At 37.2% G+C, this 24,107-nt stretch overlaps 1 protein-coding gene across 1 annotated transcript; it reads left to right on the forward strand.

The window, feature by feature from the left end:
* The first annotated feature begins 1,970 nt into the window (after nucleotides 1-1,970).
* LOC135474956 (ammonium transporter Rh type A-like) lies at nucleotides 1,971-24,107 on the forward strand. Its single transcript, XM_064754663.1, has 10 exons — nucleotides 1,971-2,248; nucleotides 13,542-13,734; nucleotides 15,219-15,369; nucleotides 15,641-15,785; nucleotides 16,045-16,208; nucleotides 16,874-17,011; nucleotides 17,501-17,637; nucleotides 18,507-18,670; nucleotides 19,581-19,740; nucleotides 23,035-24,107. Exons 1-10 carry the CDS (start codon nucleotides 2,080-2,082, stop codon nucleotides 23,045-23,047), a joined length of 1,434 nt encoding a protein of 477 aa, XP_064610733.1. The 5' UTR covers nucleotides 1,971-2,079; the 3' UTR covers nucleotides 23,048-24,107.

Below are 24,107 nucleotides of genomic sequence, written 5' to 3' on the forward strand. Positions count from 1 at the left end.
TTACCTAGATTCAGTTGGGTTTAAAGGGCTTAATAAGCGTATGGTTAAATAGCAACAATTTACGTGCCCACTAGCGCCATGGCTTAAGTAGAATTAGGTTTAAAAAAAATGCAGTGATGTTAATTTCTAATAGGTGTTAACATTAAAACAAAGTAAAGGGACCAGGTTTCGAGGAAGCATAAAGGTGAAAACCAGAGCAGTGACGACCATGTGTCTTGTCAGTTTACCCCCCATACGGAGAGTTCTTTTCCCACTGTTCATGTAAATGCTTAAAAAATAGCAAATTACCCCCCTGCCTATGGCTTTAGCAAAAAAAAAAATAAAAAAATAAAACAAAAATGCCGTGAGGTTGATTGTAATTATTAGACGTCACAGGTCTAGAAATACTCCAAATGCTGTTTTGTCATCACATTTAACAGACAATAACATTAAAACAATGCAAACATTTTAATGAATGATTGTTTGAGGCAAATGTCTTCAAATTTTCAAAACAAAAATCTAGCATTTTGAAGAGGTTTTAAATTATAGAATCTACCCCAGGACACGGAGATGCTTATTTTACCAACAGAATCGTGATTTATGCAAGAATACAATATAAAAGTTATTGAAGACAGTATGGTCTCTTGTCAAATTAACTAAGTAAAGTTTTTATGATGTTTCTCTATTCCTATCTGTGGTCACAATCTTTCTTGAATGTAATTTTCGTAAAGGGGCACAATACTTTTTCATATACACGGAACCGGTAACAGATTGACACCTTCACCTAGATGTATTTAAGAAAATTACATAGAACGAACTGTGAAGGCTCTCACCTAGATCTTGAGTGGCCCCCTAGCAGTTATTTCTATGTCTTTTTAATATTCATATCAAAGACAAATTATAATCTCTCTGTTTAAAGTAGCACAAACCTATTTTTAGTAACATCATGCCAAAGACTGATATAATCTTTGTGCTTCCTCAGAGTCTGAACAGAAAAGAAAGTTTTTATTAAGGTAAAGTCATTACACTTTTATTTCTTGTATATAAAACATGAAAAAATTAGAGCAGAGGCTTTTGATGGGGCATCTTGAACGCATCACATACCTTTTAAACAAGCAATAGCACATTGTTCCACGATTTTAGTCAGCATCACTTCTCTATCCAACTAACGCGGTTGAAAGGGTTGAAGAACTAGGATGTTAAGAAATAAAAATGAAGCGCATCCTTCAAACACTTTCGCGCACTAGGCAATAGGGAACGTCCTAACCAAAAGGCGCTGGGGCCGGTTTCATGAAGCTTACTTAATGTTAAGTTGCCCTTAGCTAAGTGCACTTTATATCTCTACAACATAAGTTGCCATGGCAGTGAAGGGCTTACTTAGTAAAGTGAGCTTCATGAAAAAGGGCCCTGAAAACCAAGGATATTCCAAGGAAAGCTATGTCATGAGGTATGCCTGTTTGTGTAGATTTGCTACTGTACTTTAGGCAAAGAACATGTATAAATATTGAAGCTGACTGAGCGTTTCCGCTGACCATTTCGTTCATGAAAGAACGAGGCGAAAGTGCGCGAAGTGCTAAAGTGCTAGACAAAAACCGAAAGGAAAATTAGACATAGCACTTTCGCCTGGCTCTTGGTTTTGATGCTTTCCTTCTGTCTTTTCCCCAAGTCTTCCTTTGTCTTGTCATCTCCTATTTTCTTTACCATAGCTCGTCATGCATTCCAAAAATATTGTCCTACATGAGTGTCCCCAGGCATTATATTTCATAACTGTAAAAAATGGTTAAAATAATATTCTACGAAGGATAAAACAAGATACATGCAGTATAAGACAGAAATTCAATATCATATACTTTATCCTGCAATGTATCATCAAGCTGGCAAGTTTGATTGACATGACAAGCCCCGCCTACATGTACTAAAAGCGAGTCACTGGGAATCTCAGCATGTGTATATATACGGACAGCTGGGTTAACGCTGCAGGCTGGAGACAATCGCCTGTTTCATCCGTGTTGCGGTCAAACAGCTGTTTGAAGACATAAGCAACAGATAATACAAAGGTTGTACGGCGGATGGTGGATATATATAGTGAGGTCGAGAAAAATGGCAGTTCGACGTGGCAAACTTTCCGTAGTTCTCCTCATTTTGCAGGCAATATTTGTCGTCATATTTGCAATCTGGGCAGATTATGATACCACTGCTCATATCATCAAGTTTAACAATGTCAGCAAAGCTCTTAATGGAAAAACCGGCGTCTTGGAGACATACCCATGTAAGTCATTATATCTAGCCCACACCTTGTATTCACTTTATTTATACAGTTCTTGTTGTAAGATTAGTTCTTGCTGCAAGTCAAGCTACTTTTCAACACTCTTCATGCAATAGACTTCCATTATAAAGATGGCGCATCTGGATGTGTTTATTTGTATTTATGTTATACAATATTTAACAATGTATATTGTCGACCGTAGCCATACTGACAACATCAACAAAGATGACCATACGTATGCCTGCGTGCATACTAGATTCCAAAGCCGTTAACGTGCAAGCGTACGAAAACGTAAAAAGCTTAGTCTTCAGGTTTAGTTTTAGTCTGCATATAAGCTATAACAAGAAAAGATACTGCTTTACTCGTCCCGATTTTAACATGCTATAGCTTTGTATCGTATCATAGTAAAACAGCACATTTAATCCTAAACATCAATCGAATATAAACCTCATTTGTAACAGCTGCACGCCTGACTTCACATAGGTCCGTGCAATATCTAGCGTATACGTATTGGGCTTATACGTTCTTTAGACGTCTTATATTAGTATCTCAACGTAGTAATGTATACTTAAGAAGTTATAAGTCGTAAAGCTTACTCTAGCATGCTGGAGTGTCGCTTCACTTGACAACACACATAGAATTGGGATTTTCACCCATTAAATGTTCATTTTTTGATATACTAATTTCGGCCGGTGTAATTTATCATACAGATCTGCCTCCGTGATCACCCAGAACATCTCTCCTACTTGTATGCACTCGGCTCTTTCATAAACAACAACTTTGTAGGCCTACTACTGAATACATGAATAAACTTTTCATTAGCAAAGTTCAGGTAAGGTGCGGAAGTGTCACGGGTCACGCCATGTAATGATTTAAGTCAGTTCTACCTTTAGTTTTGGGTATGTGAAGAAACAGCCCGTTTTACCCGCTTGTAGTCAAGCGCACCATGTTCTAGTTAACACTTTTACTTTCAGTAATTTACTTCCATGGACTCCCTTGATTGAAGAACTTCTTAACTAAGAAGATATATATAACTGACAAATTTGTAACTCTCGGCCTTTAAGTATATATTTGCTGAAAAAAGGCTGGGAATCAACAGGGGCCCCATATCATCTCATCTTAACACATCATAAATCATAACTTAGCATACATACGTTCAGTGATGTCTATGTATGCAAGGTACGTTTATTGATCGAAAAGTTTTATAGTTTTCAGTGTTACCTCCACTGACTAAAAGTTGTTTAACTGGAATCCACGCAGCCATACTGTTAGCCATATGCTTTGCGCATGTATTTTCTTTTTCTGCTCGCGGTCTATTCCTGGTTGACCTATAAGACTCGGAAAGCGAAGAGAAACACTAACCCTCTGTTTATATGCGAGCAGCTCCAGTGAAAAGCTAGTAAAATCCAAATGCATTATTCGTTTGCATGCCTCCTGACCTTTTGTCTAAACTGGAGCCGCGCTCTATGCAAAGATGACGTACTGTGGACACCACTTTACGGATTAGGGACGCTGACAGCATTTATCGCCATACAGTCAGAGGTCATTTTTGTTTTGTAGTCGAACTGCTGGGTGAAACCATCGACCTTCAAAAATACTATGAACCATGAACGCATCTTTAACATTTATTCACTATACAGTCAGAGGTCATTTTTTGTTTTGTAGTCGAACTGCTGGTGAAACCATCGACCTTCAAAAATACTATGAACCATGAACTCATCTTTAACATTTATCACTATACAGTCAGAGGTCATTTTTGTTTTGTAGTCGAATTGCTGGTGAAACCATCGACCTTCAAAAATACTATGAACCATGAACGCATCATTAACATTTATCACTTTACAGTCAGAGGTCATTCCTAATTTCAAACCCGTCAGGTCGTAGAGAAGCGAAAAAGAAGAGGGTGCTTTCTTAGTGCCCTTTTGGATGTTTTCAAATATGGTTTTGACCGATTCACGCCTTGTTATTACATACGTTCACCCAACATGTAAAATTGTTTCACTTTCAAGAGGATTCTATTGTATTGTTACACAAATTTCAAAGTTATCAAAGTGTCAGTGTATTCGTATGTCGTATATGTCGAATAGGATCAGATATAAAAGACAACAGTTTACCTAAGTTGGGGGTTGGCTCCAGCCGTTCCGGTAAATGCTTAAACAGTACCAACTTCTACGCCCCCACCCCCCGACCCCAACTTGAGCAGAATTAGGTTAAAAACAAACAAGAGCATTGATAATAACTGGTCTAGAATTACTGAAACGGCTGTGTTGTCCACACATTTTAATATCGTTGTCAGTGTGTGATAATTAATTTCAAAATTTCGTATACCAAGATGAATAGTCCGATCAAATCAAAGTAAAAAAAATCTCAGTGACGTTATACTTGTTGCTGTTCACATATCAAAAGGTTGCCCAACTGTGATGTCTACAGTTGTCGTCTCTAGAAAGTCAATGAAAACTTGAAGTCAGCTGGCCGGCCGAAACAATGCATGGCTCTATGCTGTTAGCAAAGTTAATCCAGCTCTACTGTAGCCCCCATATGTAGAATAGCTGTGACAGTTTATATATAGCATGGATTGACCGTGCATAAGGTTACGGTATGGCGTCCATGTGCTGACTAAAACTAAAAAGTCACACATACAATGTCACAATATATCACTCAAGCCGAGCTCAACAGGGACACAAGGAAAACTGAAATGAGTACGGTATAGTACAGATAAATGGAATCATATATATGTCAGAACATCATATAGTGAAACAGTGAGTGTAGGAGTCTATTAGCTCTAACCAGCTGAGACGCTCTTTTATATGTATAGCACTCAGCCCCTGTCCCTTCTAGCCCCACGTGGAAAATCACTTGCTTTAATAACTCGAACACGTCCTTATATTTGGTATACTTTTGAACCAAGTGTAAACATGTGACTTATCAAAACCTGCGTCGATAAACCATCTCTTAACAGTAATTCAGCCGTAAACTTTTGAATCGAAGAAGACAAACATACGCCCACCATGTTTTGAATTCACCCTTCCACTGTTCCTGCAAGGTATATGTGCTGGCGACCTGAAAATTTCCTCCCACGGGACTTTTCGTTGCGAATTTGTTTTACATTTTTGTTTTGAAATGTGGAAAATTCTGTAATAAATGTACAATAATTTTACAAGCAATATGTAGCATAATTAATAAACGTGCTCGGATCTCTGATTCGCAGCAAAATGTTACAGTGTAAATGCAAGCAGTTTTCATACACACACATACAAATGAAGCATATTGCTGTTGCATAGTAGAAGTCTCACGCACATTGTGACGTTGTGAATGATGCTTCGCTTGTAGAATGTGCCAATATAAGCCTAACACGACAATATAAAAGCAGGTTGTAAGAAACTAGCATATGTAAACCTCTAAATCAGTTTTCATACTGTATATATGATGAAAAGAAATAAAACTTTCATTTATATGACAAGTAGCCCCATAGTACTTTGAACCCTTTGTCTATCACAATGCATAGGTCCTATGTAAAATACGTTCAAAGAAGCAGATTACGGAAGAATGCAGTTGACTGACATCTGCATACGGATTGTATTGAATGAAAACACCACATCCAAACCGCTTTTCCTGTCTATACCATATAAAGACAAGAGTTTCATCGCCATCTGTAGCAACCATGATTAGAAAAAATGTATATAAAATCACCAGCGCAAATTGTAGTAGGCGGTAAAGGAGCTAACGAGGGAATTAAGTGACATTTAACAGATGAAAGAAGAAAGAAAGATAGGACATAGTTTGACATTTAAAAAGGTAAATTATACGTGCTCACCTTCAAGACAAAAGGATTAAACCTTCTGATGAGGGTTCACGAGTGCGTCGCTCAGATAGTGACATATAGATATGTAGCTACTATACATCTCCACACTAATGGAAATGTGCTCTGTAATATGCGACAGGACATCATCAAACAATATTTTGAGGATTTACTCCCCTTTTTCCGGCTTCAATCAGAAAATCGGATTACGATCATTCATGCCATATAGAGTATAGTGATTTATGTATCTATATTAAACTTCAAGGCGGTAAAACAAGACCAACGTGAAAAGAGCCATTGAGTGTTTTTACTGCATTCTCAGCTTCAAGCCAGCTATACGTTTTACAGTAAATCAGTCATATCGCCGTAGTAGGACTGTGTTGAACAGTGATTCAGGTTGTGCGTTTATGTGTAGGCCTGTGGCTGTGCTCAAGTGCTTAATTTGGTTGTTTTCAATTTGTCTGTCACATTGTGTGTTTATGTGTAACATAAACATAATATGCAGTTGTAAAAAACTATAAACTGGCGTAGCTTCGCCGGTCAAATTCTTTACCTTTTAACTATCTTTTAACCGGGGCCATGATGGGCCTGAAAATGGAAGACTATATGGTGCGCAGAAGTAAGTTTTCGCCATGTCTCTTCGAAGGAGTATAACTTTATTTAACTTGCCGGCCCTTAACGTAAGAAATATCTCACATAGCATGCGCGTTAAGGGAGTGACGTCATTAAGCGAACCTATTGGTTTTGTCTCAGTGCTCTAAGGATATCGTGGCCCAAGTTGACTGTTTCAGAAAAGTATGTCATTTTCTTATTGCTACAGTTCGTCTCTCAAATGCAAGAAGATTTAATTGTGCATGTAATAGTATGAAGAACACGAATCGTCTTTGAAAGAAAATTAAAAAAAAAAAAAACTAATGTAAAATGTCAGCTAAATCGATCTCGCGTGGACACGCCTGACTGCATCAAGAAAATGCACAGTTTACATGCTGTACTTCTCCATGATAGATCACTTCATGTAAATTATGAAAACTTCAAACTTCAGTCACTTCAATTTAATCTTGCACGGGAAATTTAGTTTCCATTTTTAGTCTCATTTCAGATATTGGAGTATGACTAAAAAAGAACTGACCCCGTTTAGTCGAAAACTTTGTAGACTGATAGGATGCATGGCTGGAATGTAAGGCAAGGGTCTTGTCCTAGATACTCACTAGGCCTCGCCATTTACCCTGCAAAATGTTGTGGATATAGGAGCTCTTAACAAGAAGACTTAAAATGTGAATAATATAGCGCAATTAAGTTACCGATTTTTGTCTGTGCCTCAAAAAGCTGATAATAGCGAGTTAAGGGATTGAAAGTTTGATCAGTTCTCAAACTCGTTCAAACTTGTTCACTATTATCTACTATATTGTAAAATCAGTTCTCATGAAAAGAACAGAACGGTTTCAGAGGGAATAGAAAACGTTTCTTTCTTTGTCCGGCGTGATCTTAAATCGGTCAGTAGTTCACCCATGTTTAGACGCTTTTTTTTTACTCGAGAAAGCATAAGTTCCAAGAGTCAAGTTCTAAAGCTCAGCATCTGTGTTTTTTTATCCAGTTACTTTTAAATGACCACAGGGAACAAATATGCATTTTCACAGAAGACTGATCTTTGAGCTCAACTCATGATAATTTTTGTACCAAAAATATAAGTATACTGCTTTCCATGACGAAATATCATGTGGAAGCTTAAATAATAATTGCGGTTGTGCCTCAAAAAATCATAAACTGGATAATGAATTCGCTGTCACTGTCTTTGTAGCAGCTCTGCATCAGTAACATCATTTCAGCTGTTAACCCACAAAGTTTGGATGACTGCACACATTGATATGAAATCAGGTGACTTTTCTGGAAATTTGAAACCCTCACTGACCTTGTAAAAAATACCTCGATCCTTAGTAAGATAAAGTTATCTGACACCGACGAGAAAAGATGATTTCATGACAATGAAGGTCGTTGCACCCAGGACTGGTAGATCATTCGCTAAACATAACCACGCCCACTTCACTCCCTCGACACACCCGCAACACACACCTGTCCCCCCAACCTCGACCTAACCTCCCCTCCATTTCTGAAGCGCATATCTCTTCATATCTCGTCACTATGCTGTTGAAAGAAAAATATAAAAACATCCCCATTTTTTGTGTTCTGTATGTAATTAATTTGTATCAGGTGTTCGAGATTGGTAAGTTGAAAACAATACAGCAGTTTGGTTTGGAATGCTTTTCACTCCCTCTTTATTAAACTTCTAAACTGGTATATTTGTCTGTTTATTTATCTGATTGATGTTTTACGCCGTACTCAAGAATATTTCACCTATACGACGGCGGCTAGCATTATGGTGGCGGGAAACCTGATAGAATCTGGGGGAAACCCACGATCAAAACTGTTATAATACCACATTCCACAAACATGTAGAAACCTTTTAGAAACTATCATGCAAGGTCACTGAAGAAATGAAGCACTATTTGCATAAAAACAACATCTCATTGGATAATCTCTTATATACCAACAAGTCTAGTTTATATACAGGCCATATATTGTATAACCAGGAGTATATGCATAGCCCGCTATTGTCGTTTTTGGAAACTTGCGTACGTAACATGTGTAGTGCGTAAATCTCAGTACTATTCATCTTCTTGCTAGGTACTTTTTTGTTTCAAATAATGGAGCTAAGAAGCGTGCAATTTGTTTGCAACAACAGCTATTAAAACTGTTAATGGCATATATAAATCTCAACCATGCACCTGAACGTTGTACTATATAGTCAGGCATAGCTGTTACAAGTCAAGTAAATTGTCATTGGGTGAGAAGATCGTCCATAAGATTACCTTGTGATACATTTACGAAAAAGTTATTCGGGAGGGCAAATGTACGAAGTTTTACTGAAGCATACATTTTATGTCATTGCTGTAGTGCTTGTGTTAAATCTTGTATAAATATATACATTATGTTCTCATTATGTTTTTGAGCATTAATTATGGCTCCTCTGTTTGATAGCTAAGCACATTATGTCAGTGTTCATTTTGAGTATATTTAAATTAAATATCGGGGATATATTGAAAATTGGTTCTGGGATATGCAGGTGATAATTATATATAGGAACGACTGGGTGTGATGTTTATACCTAATCATTGCCTCTGAATTAGACAGGCTGGGCGACACACATATAGAGATTCGAGTGGAATACAAAAAATACATCGTTTTCTACCATTACGCTGCAGTGCATGTGCACTGTGTTTTGTGACAATGATTACCCCTAAAAAGACAACAGAATAATTCATAACTTTAGATGGCTGTTTTGAAGGGGAGAAGGCCTTTTACAAGTTTGACAGTTATGAAAAATGAAAGACGTCAATATAAGACGACTACATGTAATAAAAGCGACCTCCTTTTTTCTCCATGTATGAAAATGATCTTCTCTAGTGATACCATCTTCTTAGATAATGAAGGTGTATAGGAGACAGAAAATGAAGTCTTTGTAGGACATTGTTCTTTGGGAAATTGCAAGTCATTGTGGTAGGCCAGAAAGGCGACAGCCATAAGCTTCAGGGCAAACCGTGGACAAAACACATATACACTGGCCATTATAGATCACAAACAGGCCTGGATTCTATTTTGAAAGCTGACCCAGGAAGATTCCTTCAACTATGATGGTATATTAAACCAATTACTCCTCACATTGCTCATCTATCATGCACATTTTTTATATCATTATTCCTGAACTGAGGTCTCACTTTTACTTCTTTTTTTGAAGTGAGATCCTCCGCACTTTAGGCTTTTCACTATACAAATAAGGCACGAAAAAGCGAACAAATACAAGATTAAAAACCAGATATAAAAATGATTGATAATACCGATTGGAAAGGAGACCTGTATTCACGCTGGACACAATCCAGAATGAATGAATGTCAAAGTGGACGGAAGATAAACCATATATAATATATATGTGACAGATACGGGACGCTACATCTGATGCTCCATTGGCTGTTAATTCGGCTGTTCATTGACTGGTATGTTAATTATCGTTTTATAACACTCGCATTCTTAAAATGTGGGTCATTCACGTGTAGGCCTTCAATGTGTACCTCTGCAACCTTTATATTCACCTATAGTTTTCACGAAGAATACAGGCGGTGGAAAATGTAAATTTTGAGCTTCATACTATTGCCCTATTTGGAAAGAGTCCAGTGGAACGACTAAAGGGTTACAGAACTACACCATATGTATAATGAAAGCCCTTACACTTGACGGGAACGACTGAAATAGGTTGGCATATGTAAGGCAGTATGCAATTACATTTGAATGTGTCCATGGTTACACCCTTTACCGTGAAGCTTAAACTGCAGGCTGTCCTCCGTCGTCCTGGGTTCCTTTACCAAACTGCTATGTATCTATGAGCAGGATTATTTGTATTTGCAAAGCGAATCCATGAACAAACATGAATTGATGGAGAAAAAGTAAAATAAAGATAGCAAATGTGTCAGCATTAAACTTTAAATCTGCAGCATTAAATCTGTAAACTGATATAAAAAAGAGTGTCCGGATGGAAATACTTGTGGATGGTCCAAGGTGATATGTATAGAGGACGTAAAGCCAACTAGAACTGCCTGCAGTTTCACGGCTTTCAAGCAGTCTTCACGAATGGTTTTCAGCCTTTGGTTCAGTACAGATCAGTCTGTGACATGACAATGGTATAACAGTCAATTAGCAACACAACAAAGCGGATATATAAAGATACACGACTCGTTCTCAGAACCCAAGGAAGGTTAACTAGGAAGCTGAAAAACATAAGACTGTCAAGTGGTCCTCTAGGTTAAACAAATAGGTTTAAATTTCTGTTTCTAAAATATGGTCATGTCATTTAAACACCTGTAGAGAGAAAACTGTTGATGGTTCAACCTCTACGAAAGAGCATATATAGGGCTACAATCTGGTGGAAATTAATTTTTTTTTTAGCTTTCGTAACTTCAAAAAAACACAAAAATTCGAATTTGACTGATGTCAAAAAGTTACAAACACAGACAAAAATCGAAAGCAGACCCAGAATCACTGGCTCTAAATACACTGAAATGCATCATAGTTATATCCAAATTCAGAACTTTTTAAGACCATATGTACACTATGGTATACAAAATATACCAAGTTTAAGCGGATTTTGATGTCTCCTTCAAGTAATTTAGAGACTTCGCCAAACTAACAGGTCTAGCGACACAAGTTTCAGAATGTTGCTGCAAAATTTTAAAAAGCTGTGATTTGTACTTGTACAAAATGGACGAAAACCCCTGTCCGAAAATAATTGTTTAATCGTCTGAGCGAAAACAATAGGCTTCCAGCTTTCATCTTGAAAGATGATGTAAGCTTATCTCGTTTTATGTAGTACGTTCGTGTGATTAAACTGTTGCTGTGTAGCTCTGTGGTCTTCTATTTCATTGCACACCGCTGTTGAATTGCACTATATGCTCTTTACTCAGGCCTGTACTTTACGATGCATTCAATGATACACTTTATGTTGTACTTAACATTGCACCCATTGCTGCATTCAGTGTTTTAATCAGTAATAAATGCATGCCGCTTCTCACTGAAGATTTAAGTAAGAAATGGAATTCTGTAATACACGTATGATAAATGTATGTTGTGAACAGCATCTGTCAATCTGTCAAGTTCTGTTAAGTTGTTAAATTAAAAAAAAAACAACAAAAAACAAAACAAAAACAACAGAACACTCACAGATGTTCGCTGCATTACTTACAAAGCAGGAATCTGTTACATAGAACAGAAGTCTGTTGCTTCAGTCAATTTATTTTATTGGATTGAATTCTTAATGCATTCAGAGTGTTCTGTTAAATATACTACGCATGTATTATTAATTTAACATAAAGATATTAAGTTGAATATGACCCAGTATTATGTTATAAAAACAAATTGCATTCTAGCATCAGTCGGACAAACTTTCTGTTTAAATCAACAGATTTTTTTTAGAGCTCGTTGGGCACAGGTGTATATCGTACCATGAACTCACGTGTGAAAGGAATAGATCCGTATCTCTAGGGGTATTAAATTACTTCACGTAAGATAATTGATGTGGGTATTTTTTAACAACCCTACTTCAGACTCGGCTGTATGTAAGTGAACAATATAGGCTTATAGCCTGCTGTTTGCAACTAACTATAGACTTGTCCAGTCAATACTTAAATCATCATATTTTTCGCGAAATACATGGGGGGAAAGTTATCATGTATGGAAAGCAGACCTTTGTGACATCAAAACAATTTAAAGTTTATACTCTAAAATAAAACCAGTATAATATATATATAGGTAAAACAGGTCAAACGGCCAAATGTAATGGATGAAGCAAAGTACACAAAATATACGATATGAATTATCAGGAATGCTGGTATGAAAGATAGAATATAAGAGTTGGATCTTCTCAATGAGAATTTGGCTTGCTTATTAAGCCTATTCCATATGAGCTTCATTACGTTCAACGCAAAGCGTGATATCAAAACTGTGTTTACAAAATTAGCATGATAATGTACAGATATAAATATACAATTTGATTGACAGTTATTGTGAATTCCCGACTGTTGAAACGTTCGCATCTACTCTCATATGTCATATCTAATCACCGTTACATAAATATTTGCAAACAGTGTGACACCTTGGGTGACCTAATTGATAGGTCGGGATGTGAAGTCTGGAGACATGAGATCAAACCCGGGTAGGGTCACAGCAAATACTTTAAAATGTTACATGTTGCTGAATAGCTTGTCTCCCCACATTGAGAGGTTGACCCGTTGTCGGTATAACGTGACTGGGTGGGGTGTCAGGTCTGGTGTCTTTGGCATGATACTTCAGTTTCGGCAGCACTTTGGCGGCATGAACTCGTCCAGCCACAAGAACACATATTATATTTGCACAACACCTCATGAATTCTTACCGTCATATGACTTAAAACTGTTAAGTACGACGTAAAACCCTAAGCATACATACATACAACCATTACAACGTTTACATGGGTGCCTTAAGTGCCTTATATTGTGCAAACTAACAATAATATAGTGCTATTTTTGAGCTGTTTATGCGTAAGAATATTAAAATGCGCCATATTTTATATTCACTACAAAATTATGAGGTTCCATTGTCGTGTACGCATTTTCTGTTACCATTGTGTACTGGTGTTTAATATCTTACACAAGAAGTTTATATAGTAATCAGCTTTATTGGTAAAGAAAACCAGAATAAATCTGCGACCTTTGTCAGCTCCCTGGGAAACCTCGTGATTTAAAGGCACAGTAATAAAATTGAGAGCTGGATTCGAGCCTGCGACGCTATTAGTCATGGGCCATCCATAGACAAACACTTTTAAAGAGGGAGCTGTAGTCTTGAATCCCAACAGCCAATAATGTGTTTTAGTATTATGTAAAAGCACTACAATATCTGTTTTTGCTTACTTTCCAGTGTTCCAAGATGTACATGTTATGATATTTATTGGATTTGGGTTTTTGATGACCTTCCTTAAACGTTACGGCTTCACCAGTGTTGGTCTCAATCTGCTCGTGGCTGCCTTTGTCCTTCAGTGGGGAACGATTTTCCATGGACTTCTTCACTTGCCTAAATCACATGATGGCAAGTTTCATCTCAACGTTGGCGGGTGAGTAATAGCTCACTGAAATGAATGTGCGATTTGGAAAAGCATATCTACACATAACTTTTGCTGGCAATAAGTTTGTGTGGTCATACGAAAGGGATATTATCATATTGATAATGGTGTATTCTAGCAAACTCGATAATGACACATAAAACATTTCCAACTTTCCCATTGTCATATAGCCTTGCTTAACGCCTATGCGGAAGTCTTCCTGTGTATGTTACGTCATTTCGTTCGAGAAACGTATATGTATATTACGTGTATTGCAAGCCTTGTGCACGTCAGTGACAAATATTCATATCAAAAAGTATCCAATGGGTCTTCAGAGATTCTGACTGAAGTAGATCTCATTTATTTATTTATTTATTTATTTATTTATATATTTATCTGACTGGTGTTTTACGCCGTACTCAAGAATCTTTCACTTATACGACAGTAGCCAGCATTATGGTGGGTGGAAACTGGGCAGAGCCCGGGGGAAACCACGATCATCCGCAAGTTGCTGACAGAAAGTAGATCTCACGTGATTCGTACATCAACATGCGGGTTAAATACACAATTCGACCATTCGCATATAAAAAAATGTCTTTTCCACGGTCAACAAAGTTCGAAGCACAGAGTAACATTACAAACTCCTATCCGGTCAAATCCATATGCAGGATAGTCTGCACCTAGTTTACAGTTATACATTTATTGTTGGCTGCCTATATCTTCAAACACGACCTGGCTGTCGCCATGTTTCACAAGTGCAGAGATATATTCAGACAGTATAGTAAATATCACACCTATAACTGGTGGAGAGAAGATAAGACAGCCTTTATACACACACCATACATTTATGCAATAAGAATAGTTATGGAATATACATGTATATGTATATATAGAGAGAGAGACAGTAAAGATAATACATGGTATTGAAGAAAGTAGATAAAAGCCCAGCTTTGCAACGTGTCACAAATAAGGTGTCGTTACATGCCATCATTTGAAAGCCTATAAAAGGTTTAGCGGCGACAGTGGTCAATGACTTATGAGGTCGCGTGGTCGAATCCAATCCTCGCTGGTGAAAGGAAGTGGTTTACCTCGAGAATTTGTTTTTCCTCCTCTCATAATCTGCCCGCTGTCACTGAAGTGAAAATTTCTTGAAACACCAATCAAATACATCAATAAATAACCATGACATTGGTACTAAAATTGTTCTTATCATTATTTTCTATAGTGATTAACGTGCTAGCGATGCGCGTTGACTCAGGAGCCTCTCACCAAAGCCGTCACTGATGTGAGTTCAAGTCCAGCTCATGCGGGCTTCCTCTCCGGTAATACATGGAAAGGTTTTCCAGCAACCTGCGAATGGTCGTAGGCTTTCCCCGGACTCTACCCGGTTTCCTTCTTCAATAATGCTGACCGCTGTCGTATAGGTGAAATATTGTTGACTACGGCGTAAAACTTCTGTCAAATAAATAAGTGAATAAATTTATTTTTCCTTGCAGGATGCTCACAGCCGATTTTGCCGCCGCTACTGTCCTCATCTCATTCGGAGCTGTGCTCGGTAAAACAAGTCCTCTTCAGATCATCATCATGTCAGTTATCGAAGTTGCCTTATTTGTCGTCAACGAAAAGATTGGTCTGGAAATTTTCCGCGTAAGTATCACTAAGGTGTAATTTTCCGTGGATTTTTTGACTGTTATATAAGACGTTTAACATCGGTATCTATCAAAAACAATGATGTAACATTCGTGTGTATATTGATCTGATATCTACATATTGCCGAGGTGGCGTCAAGACGTAATCACTCACTACTTACTGATCCTGTACAGTGATAAAATTATAGATTCAACTGAGCAATCAACTATTCTTCAGGTATTCAGCGCTCACTTTAAACAGACAGATCGTGGATTTTTATTCTTTTAAGGTTGTTGACGTCGGTGAGTCAATGTTTATTCATGCCTTTGGAGCTTACTTTGGATTGGCTGTGGCTCGAGTTCTCTACACAGACGATATTGATAGGTCGAAAAAGGAAGGCAGTGTCTACCATTCTGATCTGTTTTCTATGATCGGTAGGTTTGCTTTATTTCGGACGGAGCTATTCGATTTTGGAATTGTATCAGTGAAATTCATTGTAATTTTCACTAGTAAATAACACCCCTTTGGCACTGGTAAATTAAAATGACCAAATGGTCAGTTTTAATCTCAAAGAAAGTCATCTGAGCGCATGTTCCAATACTTATATTTATGCACTTTTCTGGAAGACTAAATGGAATCATATATCAAAATTTATGTCCTTTTCAATAATGAACAAATAAATTTATCCAACAGGAACTATATTTTTGTGGATGTATTGGCCTAGTTTTAATGGCGGAGCAGCTTCCGGAGACTATCGCCACCGGGCTATTCTCAACACGTATTTCTCACTCGCTGCCTGCACCGTTGTGACCTTTGCTATTTCCTCATTGGTCGACAAGAAGGGCAAGCTGGACATGGTACGTATCAAGGCTTCCATTCAAACAGAGCATGCACAAATACCATTAAACAAATGAATGCACAAAGGACAGAAGCACTGCTAGGTATTACAGTAAGATATAGGAGAAACCCACAAACGTGAACCTAATCAACACTTTCAGGTTGTCGGTCAGTGTTGTGCTTCGTCCCAACTGTACGTGCATGTTCTGTTTACAACAGTTACGTTGTTAATCTTGTACGCTAAGGTCATGTACCGCATGTAGTTTTAATATCGGAACTAGAATTCAAAACATTCATGAAACTGGAAATCATGCCTTCAATATATTTTCAATATAACCCTTCTTTAGACTTGTAGTGAACATCATAGCGTATATAGCTAAGAACTACGCATGCATCATGTGGTATAACATCGCCACGTGGGATGTATGAACCGTTCCTGAAATAATAAACTACTTATAACCTTGCATGGTAAACGACTTGCATACTGATTAAAGAGCATTTCTTGCCTCTTCCTGGCATCGACTGTTTTCTACTTCTCGTTTATGTTAAACGCTGTGTTGGAAATTGGTCCAAAATGTACATTATATGGTTGACGATTGGTAAATGAATATCTGAAACGACGCCTAGATTTGTCGACTTTTTTCTGTAAGGCCTAAAATCCTAATTTTCTTGTCCGATCATGCAGGTGCATATTCAGAACGCGACTTTAGCGGGAGGCGTGGCTGTAGGTACCTCGGCGGATCTGATGATACAACCCTGGGGGGCCATTCTCATCGGTTGTGTGGCAGGCTGTCTGTCGACCGTCGGGTACAAGTATATCACAGTAAGTATCGCGTAAGTTGTAGTTTATGGTTAGTTAGTTCTTAGCGGAAGGAAAGTCATGCAGTTTGTGGTTCATGGTTAGCTGGTTCATATTTCAGGAAATGACATCCAGGGTGTAGTTAATGGTTCATACCACAGTAAATGTTATTCAGGATTTGGTTCATGATTAGGTGGTTCAAAAATTTAAGCCTTTGTTGGGTGTGCACATCACTAGAATACATTTAATTTAATACATTGTCATTTAAAATCAGACTAAAACGCTCACCAAAGCTAAAAATATCAAGACTCGGTCACTTTGTCACTAATTGTCAACAACCCATTTACCAACGCTTTGCTAACTGTAACCAACATTAACTTGACACTTTGTTGCAAAGTCACCTTATCATATGTAACAAAGTATACCGAATGAAAGTATATATCTGAATACGATGTGTACGAAGGCGTATTCAATACAGACCGAGGAATAAACGTGTTATTTTTCCTTTTTCAGCCATTCCTCAGCTCCAAACTTAAGATTCATGACACCTGCGGTGTGAATAATCTTCATGGAATGCCGGGCATTTTGGCGGGTCTGGCAGGGGCTGTGGCGGCAGCTTTGGCAATGGAAGATAACTATGGGGTACCGGGGTAAGGGAAACATGTAGATTTGCCCATTTATTTGATCTGTATATTACCAAAGAATCAACATTTTGTGCGACATTGGTATGGTTTGCTATGGGAAAAAAAGAAGTAATCAAAGCAATCAACAATTCCCAAACAAGAAGCACACATGTAATAAAGTCAACGCTTTTCAGTTACGTCAAGAATATGGAAATCCAAATCAAATTTCAATCTCTGGACTAACTTTCTCGCTTTTATTGAAGTGTCCCAGTCCCAGTCGAGTTACAACGATACTTGTATATCTCCTATACCCCAGTAGTGTATATAGTTGGAATATAGTGTATATCATGAACTTTGCCTCTAATTCCAAACCTGATATTCACTTCGAATATCACGTGTTTTAATCTATACGTAGCTGTAAGGATAACTTCATATATGAGCGCAGTAGAATGGTAAACACTTTTGTACACCTATACACTTGTGACAAGTTAGGGGGAAAAATATAATTAATTTGTACTGAACAGAGAAAGTAATATGTATTTAGTTATTCGATTGTCGATTACGACCACACTCAAGAATGTTTCTGTTATACGATGGTGGTCAGTTTTATGGGAAACACCGAGGTGTCGAGAGTAAATCATGGACCGTTGTCAAATTACGGACCATCTTTCCCACGCGTGACGTAAAGACACCATATTGATCGGTCATCAATGAACTTAAGATGGAGCAAAACGGCCACAAGCGTCGTTGACCGTTCATTGTCGCCAAGGCCATGAACATTGAGAGTGGAGCAATCTACAAATTCCCAGCCCAAGTTAACATTGTGTTACCCAACCATAAGCTAATTTCACACTTGTAGATAAATGTGTGCATCCTTATTCACTTTTGCCATTCAGATTGTACAACACATTTGCCGCACGAATCCCCTCGGATAACGTGACAGCCGGTGACTTGGGATTTGAGCCTGGTCTCGGACGGTCGGCCATTACTCAAGGAGGCTTTCAGATCGTCGCGCTCGTTGTGACCATTGGCATTGCAATCGGAGGAGGGCTTATTACTGGTAAGACGATCTGACCAGTTGCCTTTGTGTTTAAGAATAGAAATGTGTTTAGTCACGAAGACCGACAATGTGGCTTGCGTGTTGTTCATGTCAGAACATTGGTAACTTAAGCAAGAGGTTTTCGTGTTTTACTTTAGGGGTAACCGCATTAAGAAGTCTTTGTTATGGAGAGTCCATAATTTTACAATGGTTACACATAGTGACAATGACGATGTTTTCCTATATCGTGCCTGGTTACCCTTAATGGTTATTGATCGAAGAAAATCTGCTAAGTACATATGTGATTCTTCTTATTAAATTTGATGAAGATTCGCATTTTTAATTCGCTACGTCAACTGACTTTTTCACAAAAAAGTGTTACTTGGTCAATATCTGCTGAAAATAGTACATGAATAATGAGATAAGGGGAGTTGACTATTGTACCTTTGTACGCCAGTATATCCAGTGGCATTCTACAAAGTTAACGTGTCATGTTTTTCCATGTAGAATTTTGTATTATTTTATCAGGTTTAATAGTTGTTCTACAAGACATTTAAGGAATGAGGCATTTTAGGATTATAAATTAAGGCTCTGTGTCCAGTTTCACAAAGCAGCGTACAACATTTTTTATCATACATTTGTCGTGCGATATTTTGTGCGTCACTGTTAACGTGCCATAGTCTTATATGTGCGATATCTTACAAGTACGACATCTTTGTGAAAGTGGCCCCAGTTCCAAACTGCGATCGTACGTTGTAACTACTACGGCAACGCCTGTCTCGTGTGTATTGTCATGACAGCAGCAGTCAAATTAGTGTAAGATCGCTTTGGCGCTGTTAGCCATGGTCTTACGTAAATGGTTGTATTGCGAATAAAGGTAAAATAAATAATAGGCTTGTTATATATATATAAGTATGATTTCGTGTTGCAGGCTTCATTTTGAGGTTGCCGTTCTTTGACAATCCTAAAGGAGACGGGTTGTTCGATGACAGTGATTACTGGGAAATTCCCGACGATGGATTCCCAGGAGTAGACATCGACACGCCCAAGGGCAAAGTGTACATACCTGATCACAACGCCGATACAAGAATGTAAGGATGACAGGATGATCCTTGTTAAGCTTCCTTCATTCCTTCTCACCCACGAGCATCCCACGCCTTACCCCTAACGCATTAGTCCTTGCCAGAACCACCCGGTTCCCAAAGATCGATCTGTAGGGCATTGGAATCGGTTGGCACTTGAAACTTATCACAGTGTAATTGTTTTTGCCATATGCTATACTTGCCCACATGATATGGACAAGAATTTACAGATCCGAAGAAATCAGTCAACAAATACTCCAATTTACACATGGTGGTGGACTTCATTCGTAAAAATTCTCACCACACCGAAACGTTTGAACCCATCGACATCCCATTGTCAACACAGTGGAATATACGCCATCAGCAAATTTTTGATTGCTGATGAAAGCAAAATTTAAATCTTGTTCCCCTTTTTTATGCATGTCTAACACATTCCCGAATTTTACAAACATTTTACATATGATTTCCTTTTTTGTATTCTATATATATTTTCGGATGTTTGAGAAATCCTTGTTTATATTTGAAGTGTCATGTTACGGCCGTTAGATTCAGACGTAACAGGTAACCATTAGCACTCACCTTTGCACGCTAGGTGGCAGATGTCATAATGGCTTAGGGTTCACGAGCATGCGCGACTCCGGTGCTTCCTTTTTCTTATCCAGGGTAAACCATATATAGTGTCCATAGAATATAGCCTAAGTTAATCAATCTGATAAATGTAACATTGAATATTGACCATAACTTTTTGTGTATGAAACAACTTTTGTTTAACGGTGGTTTCTAATAGTATGTACTCTTAATATTTTTTGTTTTCTTATAGTGTAACCCTTAGTTTTATTATTAGATTAAATGTTTAATATCAGACAATTTATTACAAGTGAAAGTACCTTCCTTGCCTTTCCGCTTTCGCGCCAATCTTCCTTTTTCTTGATCCTGGCTGCACTGGAGATTCTGTTGACCTTTCTGTAGAAGATACTTTTGTTGAACCCATTGTGGTGGATACTTTTGTTCAACGCACTGTGGTGGATACTTTTGTTCAACGCACTGTGGTGGATACTTCTGTTCAACGCACTGTGGTGGATACTTATGTTGAACCCATTGTGATGTATTCTTTTGTTCTACCCATTCTGTATGGACAATTTTGTTGAACCCATTGTGACGGATACTTTTGACCTCTCCACGTTGAATATCTTCTTGACCCTACAATAATGTACACTATGGTAGTTTCCTGGTGCCATTAGGGTGGACACTGCCTTTATGTCATTGTGGACTTTTATCCAAGGTGTTGTGTCAAAGAAAAGTTGGAATTGGTTTTGGCCAGTTGAAGACTTGTTTTTTTTTTTCGATAATAACTTCAGTCATAGTTCTCCAGGGTAAGTACACGATGTGTTTCTGAAAAGACATCACACTAAGTTCATGTCGAAATTTATGTAAAAGTATATTCTTGTAATGATTCTGTGTCATCAAGGATTCTCTCCGACATGTTTTTGTTATGAACAAACTACGTTCTTGGAGGACTTTAGATTTGATATTTTTACATACCGTGCATTACTGAAAATTCTGCATAATATTTATACATTTTACACTTATATTTTTAGATTATTTTCGAGATTTCTTTTTCATCATATTTCTTTAAACCAAGCAGCCATTAAGAAAAGATACTTATTCCATTCGCCTCATAAACATTGGCTTTCAGGATAAACAGCCTTTTCTCACCAGAGGCATGTATACACAAATTACCGGTTATAATATAACAGTGAATGTGAGTAATCTCATACATGAATCTCACGTGAATTTATTTTCTTTCCTTTGTAACACAAACAAAGAAGCTTCTAGTATTTCGATATGGAGATAAAAAATATGGAGATTTATGTGGGGGAGCGGCACAGCTCACAAAGTTTTAATCTTAAGAAAAAAAAACTTGTTACCTTTGTTAAACACTGTATCGTAAAACTTTTAAGACACTCGTGAAGAACAAGGCACTTTACTAAGTCACAAAAAATCTCGTGACAATTTCACAAAATTTGGTGACAATTTCAGCCAAACTGTAACAAAATGTCTTTTTCAAAAGCTTTTATAAACACTATACATAACCACTATGAAACAAACCGTATGTGTATTAATAAACGACCTTTGCTGTTTTCCCAGATTTTATAGATTGTTTCTGTTTAGTTGCATTTTGACTTCAAGTAATCCTATTACTTGAACAGATGATTAAAAAAAGAACAGCAACAATAAAATACCGCACAAATGCTTTCTTGCCACTAAAACTCATGACTTTTTATCAGACTAACACCAATGCCCTCGTGTGCATGACTAACCTGCAAGATCGATTGCATTAAATTAACGTAGAGTTATACTGTTGAATAGAGTAACACTTCTGTTATTAATTAACGTGCCTTTTAGAAAGCTGTACAACTGACCAAACTTCATGCAAATCGCTTTGTTTTTCATGCATGGACTACTAATCAAACCTCAGCGGACACTTGGGTCATTGATTCCATAGCTTTATAAATTCGTGAATGTAAAACTAGAAATAAAACAAAAAATATTGTTTTTAAACAATGAATATTGAACAGAACAGGCCTGAAAAGATCAATTATGTTAATGACGAAGAACGGAATTGCTTATCTGGAACCTCACTACGATTTTCAATTTGTATTATTATTATTATTATTGTTTGTTTTGTTATTCGTTTCATGGAGACATGAAAGATTGATATAGGGTTTAAAAGGGAGAAGAAATCTTTTTTTTTAAAACAAAATAATCGCCTTTTATACATTATGAAATCCTTTTCATGCCATGAGATTTTTTTATCAAACATATTGCCAGAACTATTAAATTTCTGATCAGGACAAAATCTCGCAGAATAATCTTAATTACACTCAAAGGACACTTTAAAATCAATTTCGGGCTAAACGAAACCAAGAGCGATTACCTCATCTGTTCCGAAACATACCTTGGTCTGATGCCAACTGTGTAGAAATAAATAAGTTAGCTTTATAATTATTTTTAAGGATAACACAAATTATACAAGTGGATGCTTTGCCAAATGTTATACCCCAATTAGACTCAAGAAATCCTGATTACAATAGGTGTTATCTCGGGGAATCTGTCAAAGACAGACGATAACCATAATATTCCACTTTAGACAACATCCATGTTTTTTTCAAAGAAATAAATCCCGAGGTTGCAAATGGTCGAACCCCTATGGTGTAGATTAGGTTCCTTTTTTCTCAAACCCTATAAAAAAGTTTTGATGTGGTTCTAACAAATTTATTTTATTTTCCTCTTATATTGCAGAAACTTAGTCTGAGCCTTTGCCTGTAGTAACCACGCATGCCCGGCATACTGTCCACCGGAAATACATCTGCTATATGTCAAGTTCCTTCTTCATGCATTTCTATATACGTAGATCTTTGCTCAAATTTCATTACCATATTCTCATTTCTGTATAATAAATAACAGATATCATTCTTCAACTATCTTCATCCAAAAGAACAGCATTGTGATCGTGGAAGCGCTTAAGTATTGTATTCCTATGCCTATCGTCGCCTTTGAGAATTGGAGATATACTGCATTTAATATGAACTTATAAAACCTGAAATAGAATTATAAAAACAGCATTATAAGATCATACATATGCTTGCTAAGATTGTATTTAACACGTGGTCTACAATTGTAGGCATGCATTCTTGCAGCAATACGCAACCATACATGCAACATGAAAACATCTGTTACATTTTAAAAATTTTCTTTAGCTTACGATTACGGTAGCTTGCGCGTTATTATACACAGGGTACGAGTGACAAATATACTCTCAGTGCATGACAGTGATTGGACAGGTAATCCGTCGTCATTTGACGATAAAATTGCTAATTAAGTTTGTTAAAGGGAAACGATATTCATGGATTTCGAGGCCGAGAGTTCGAACCCACTTCTTCCCAGTGTTTGCTCCCAATACTTAAAGATCCCCTTACGGTGGATGGTATCGATGTTATGATTACCCTATTCACAACCATTATAGATCACTGGTTATGTACAACAGCTAACCACAATGCATGATATTCAATAAATTGATATAAAATTTGCTATTTAAAAAAGATGGCTATGTTCTGAGTTCTGAGTATGCAAATACTTAGCAAAGCTATAGGACAGGAAAAAGTGTAGATTATTTTATTCTATAGTGCTACAGATGTTTCATAAGGACGTCGTATATATTTTGTAATTCTTTGCAATTACTGGTAACAGTTACATTCTTTATTTTTACTAACTATTTTTTTTTTCTTAATAGGTCAAGGACTTGTAGTTTAGAAAAAGTCGTTATCATTATACATAGAATTAGAGAACTGTCATTAAACTTATATATATATGCA

Source organism: Liolophura sinensis, chromosome 1 (genome assembly GCF_032854445.1).
Source record: "Liolophura sinensis isolate JHLJ2023 chromosome 1, CUHK_Ljap_v2, whole genome shotgun sequence".
Lineage (NCBI taxonomy): Eukaryota > Metazoa > Mollusca > Polyplacophora > Chitonida > Chitonidae > Liolophura > Liolophura sinensis.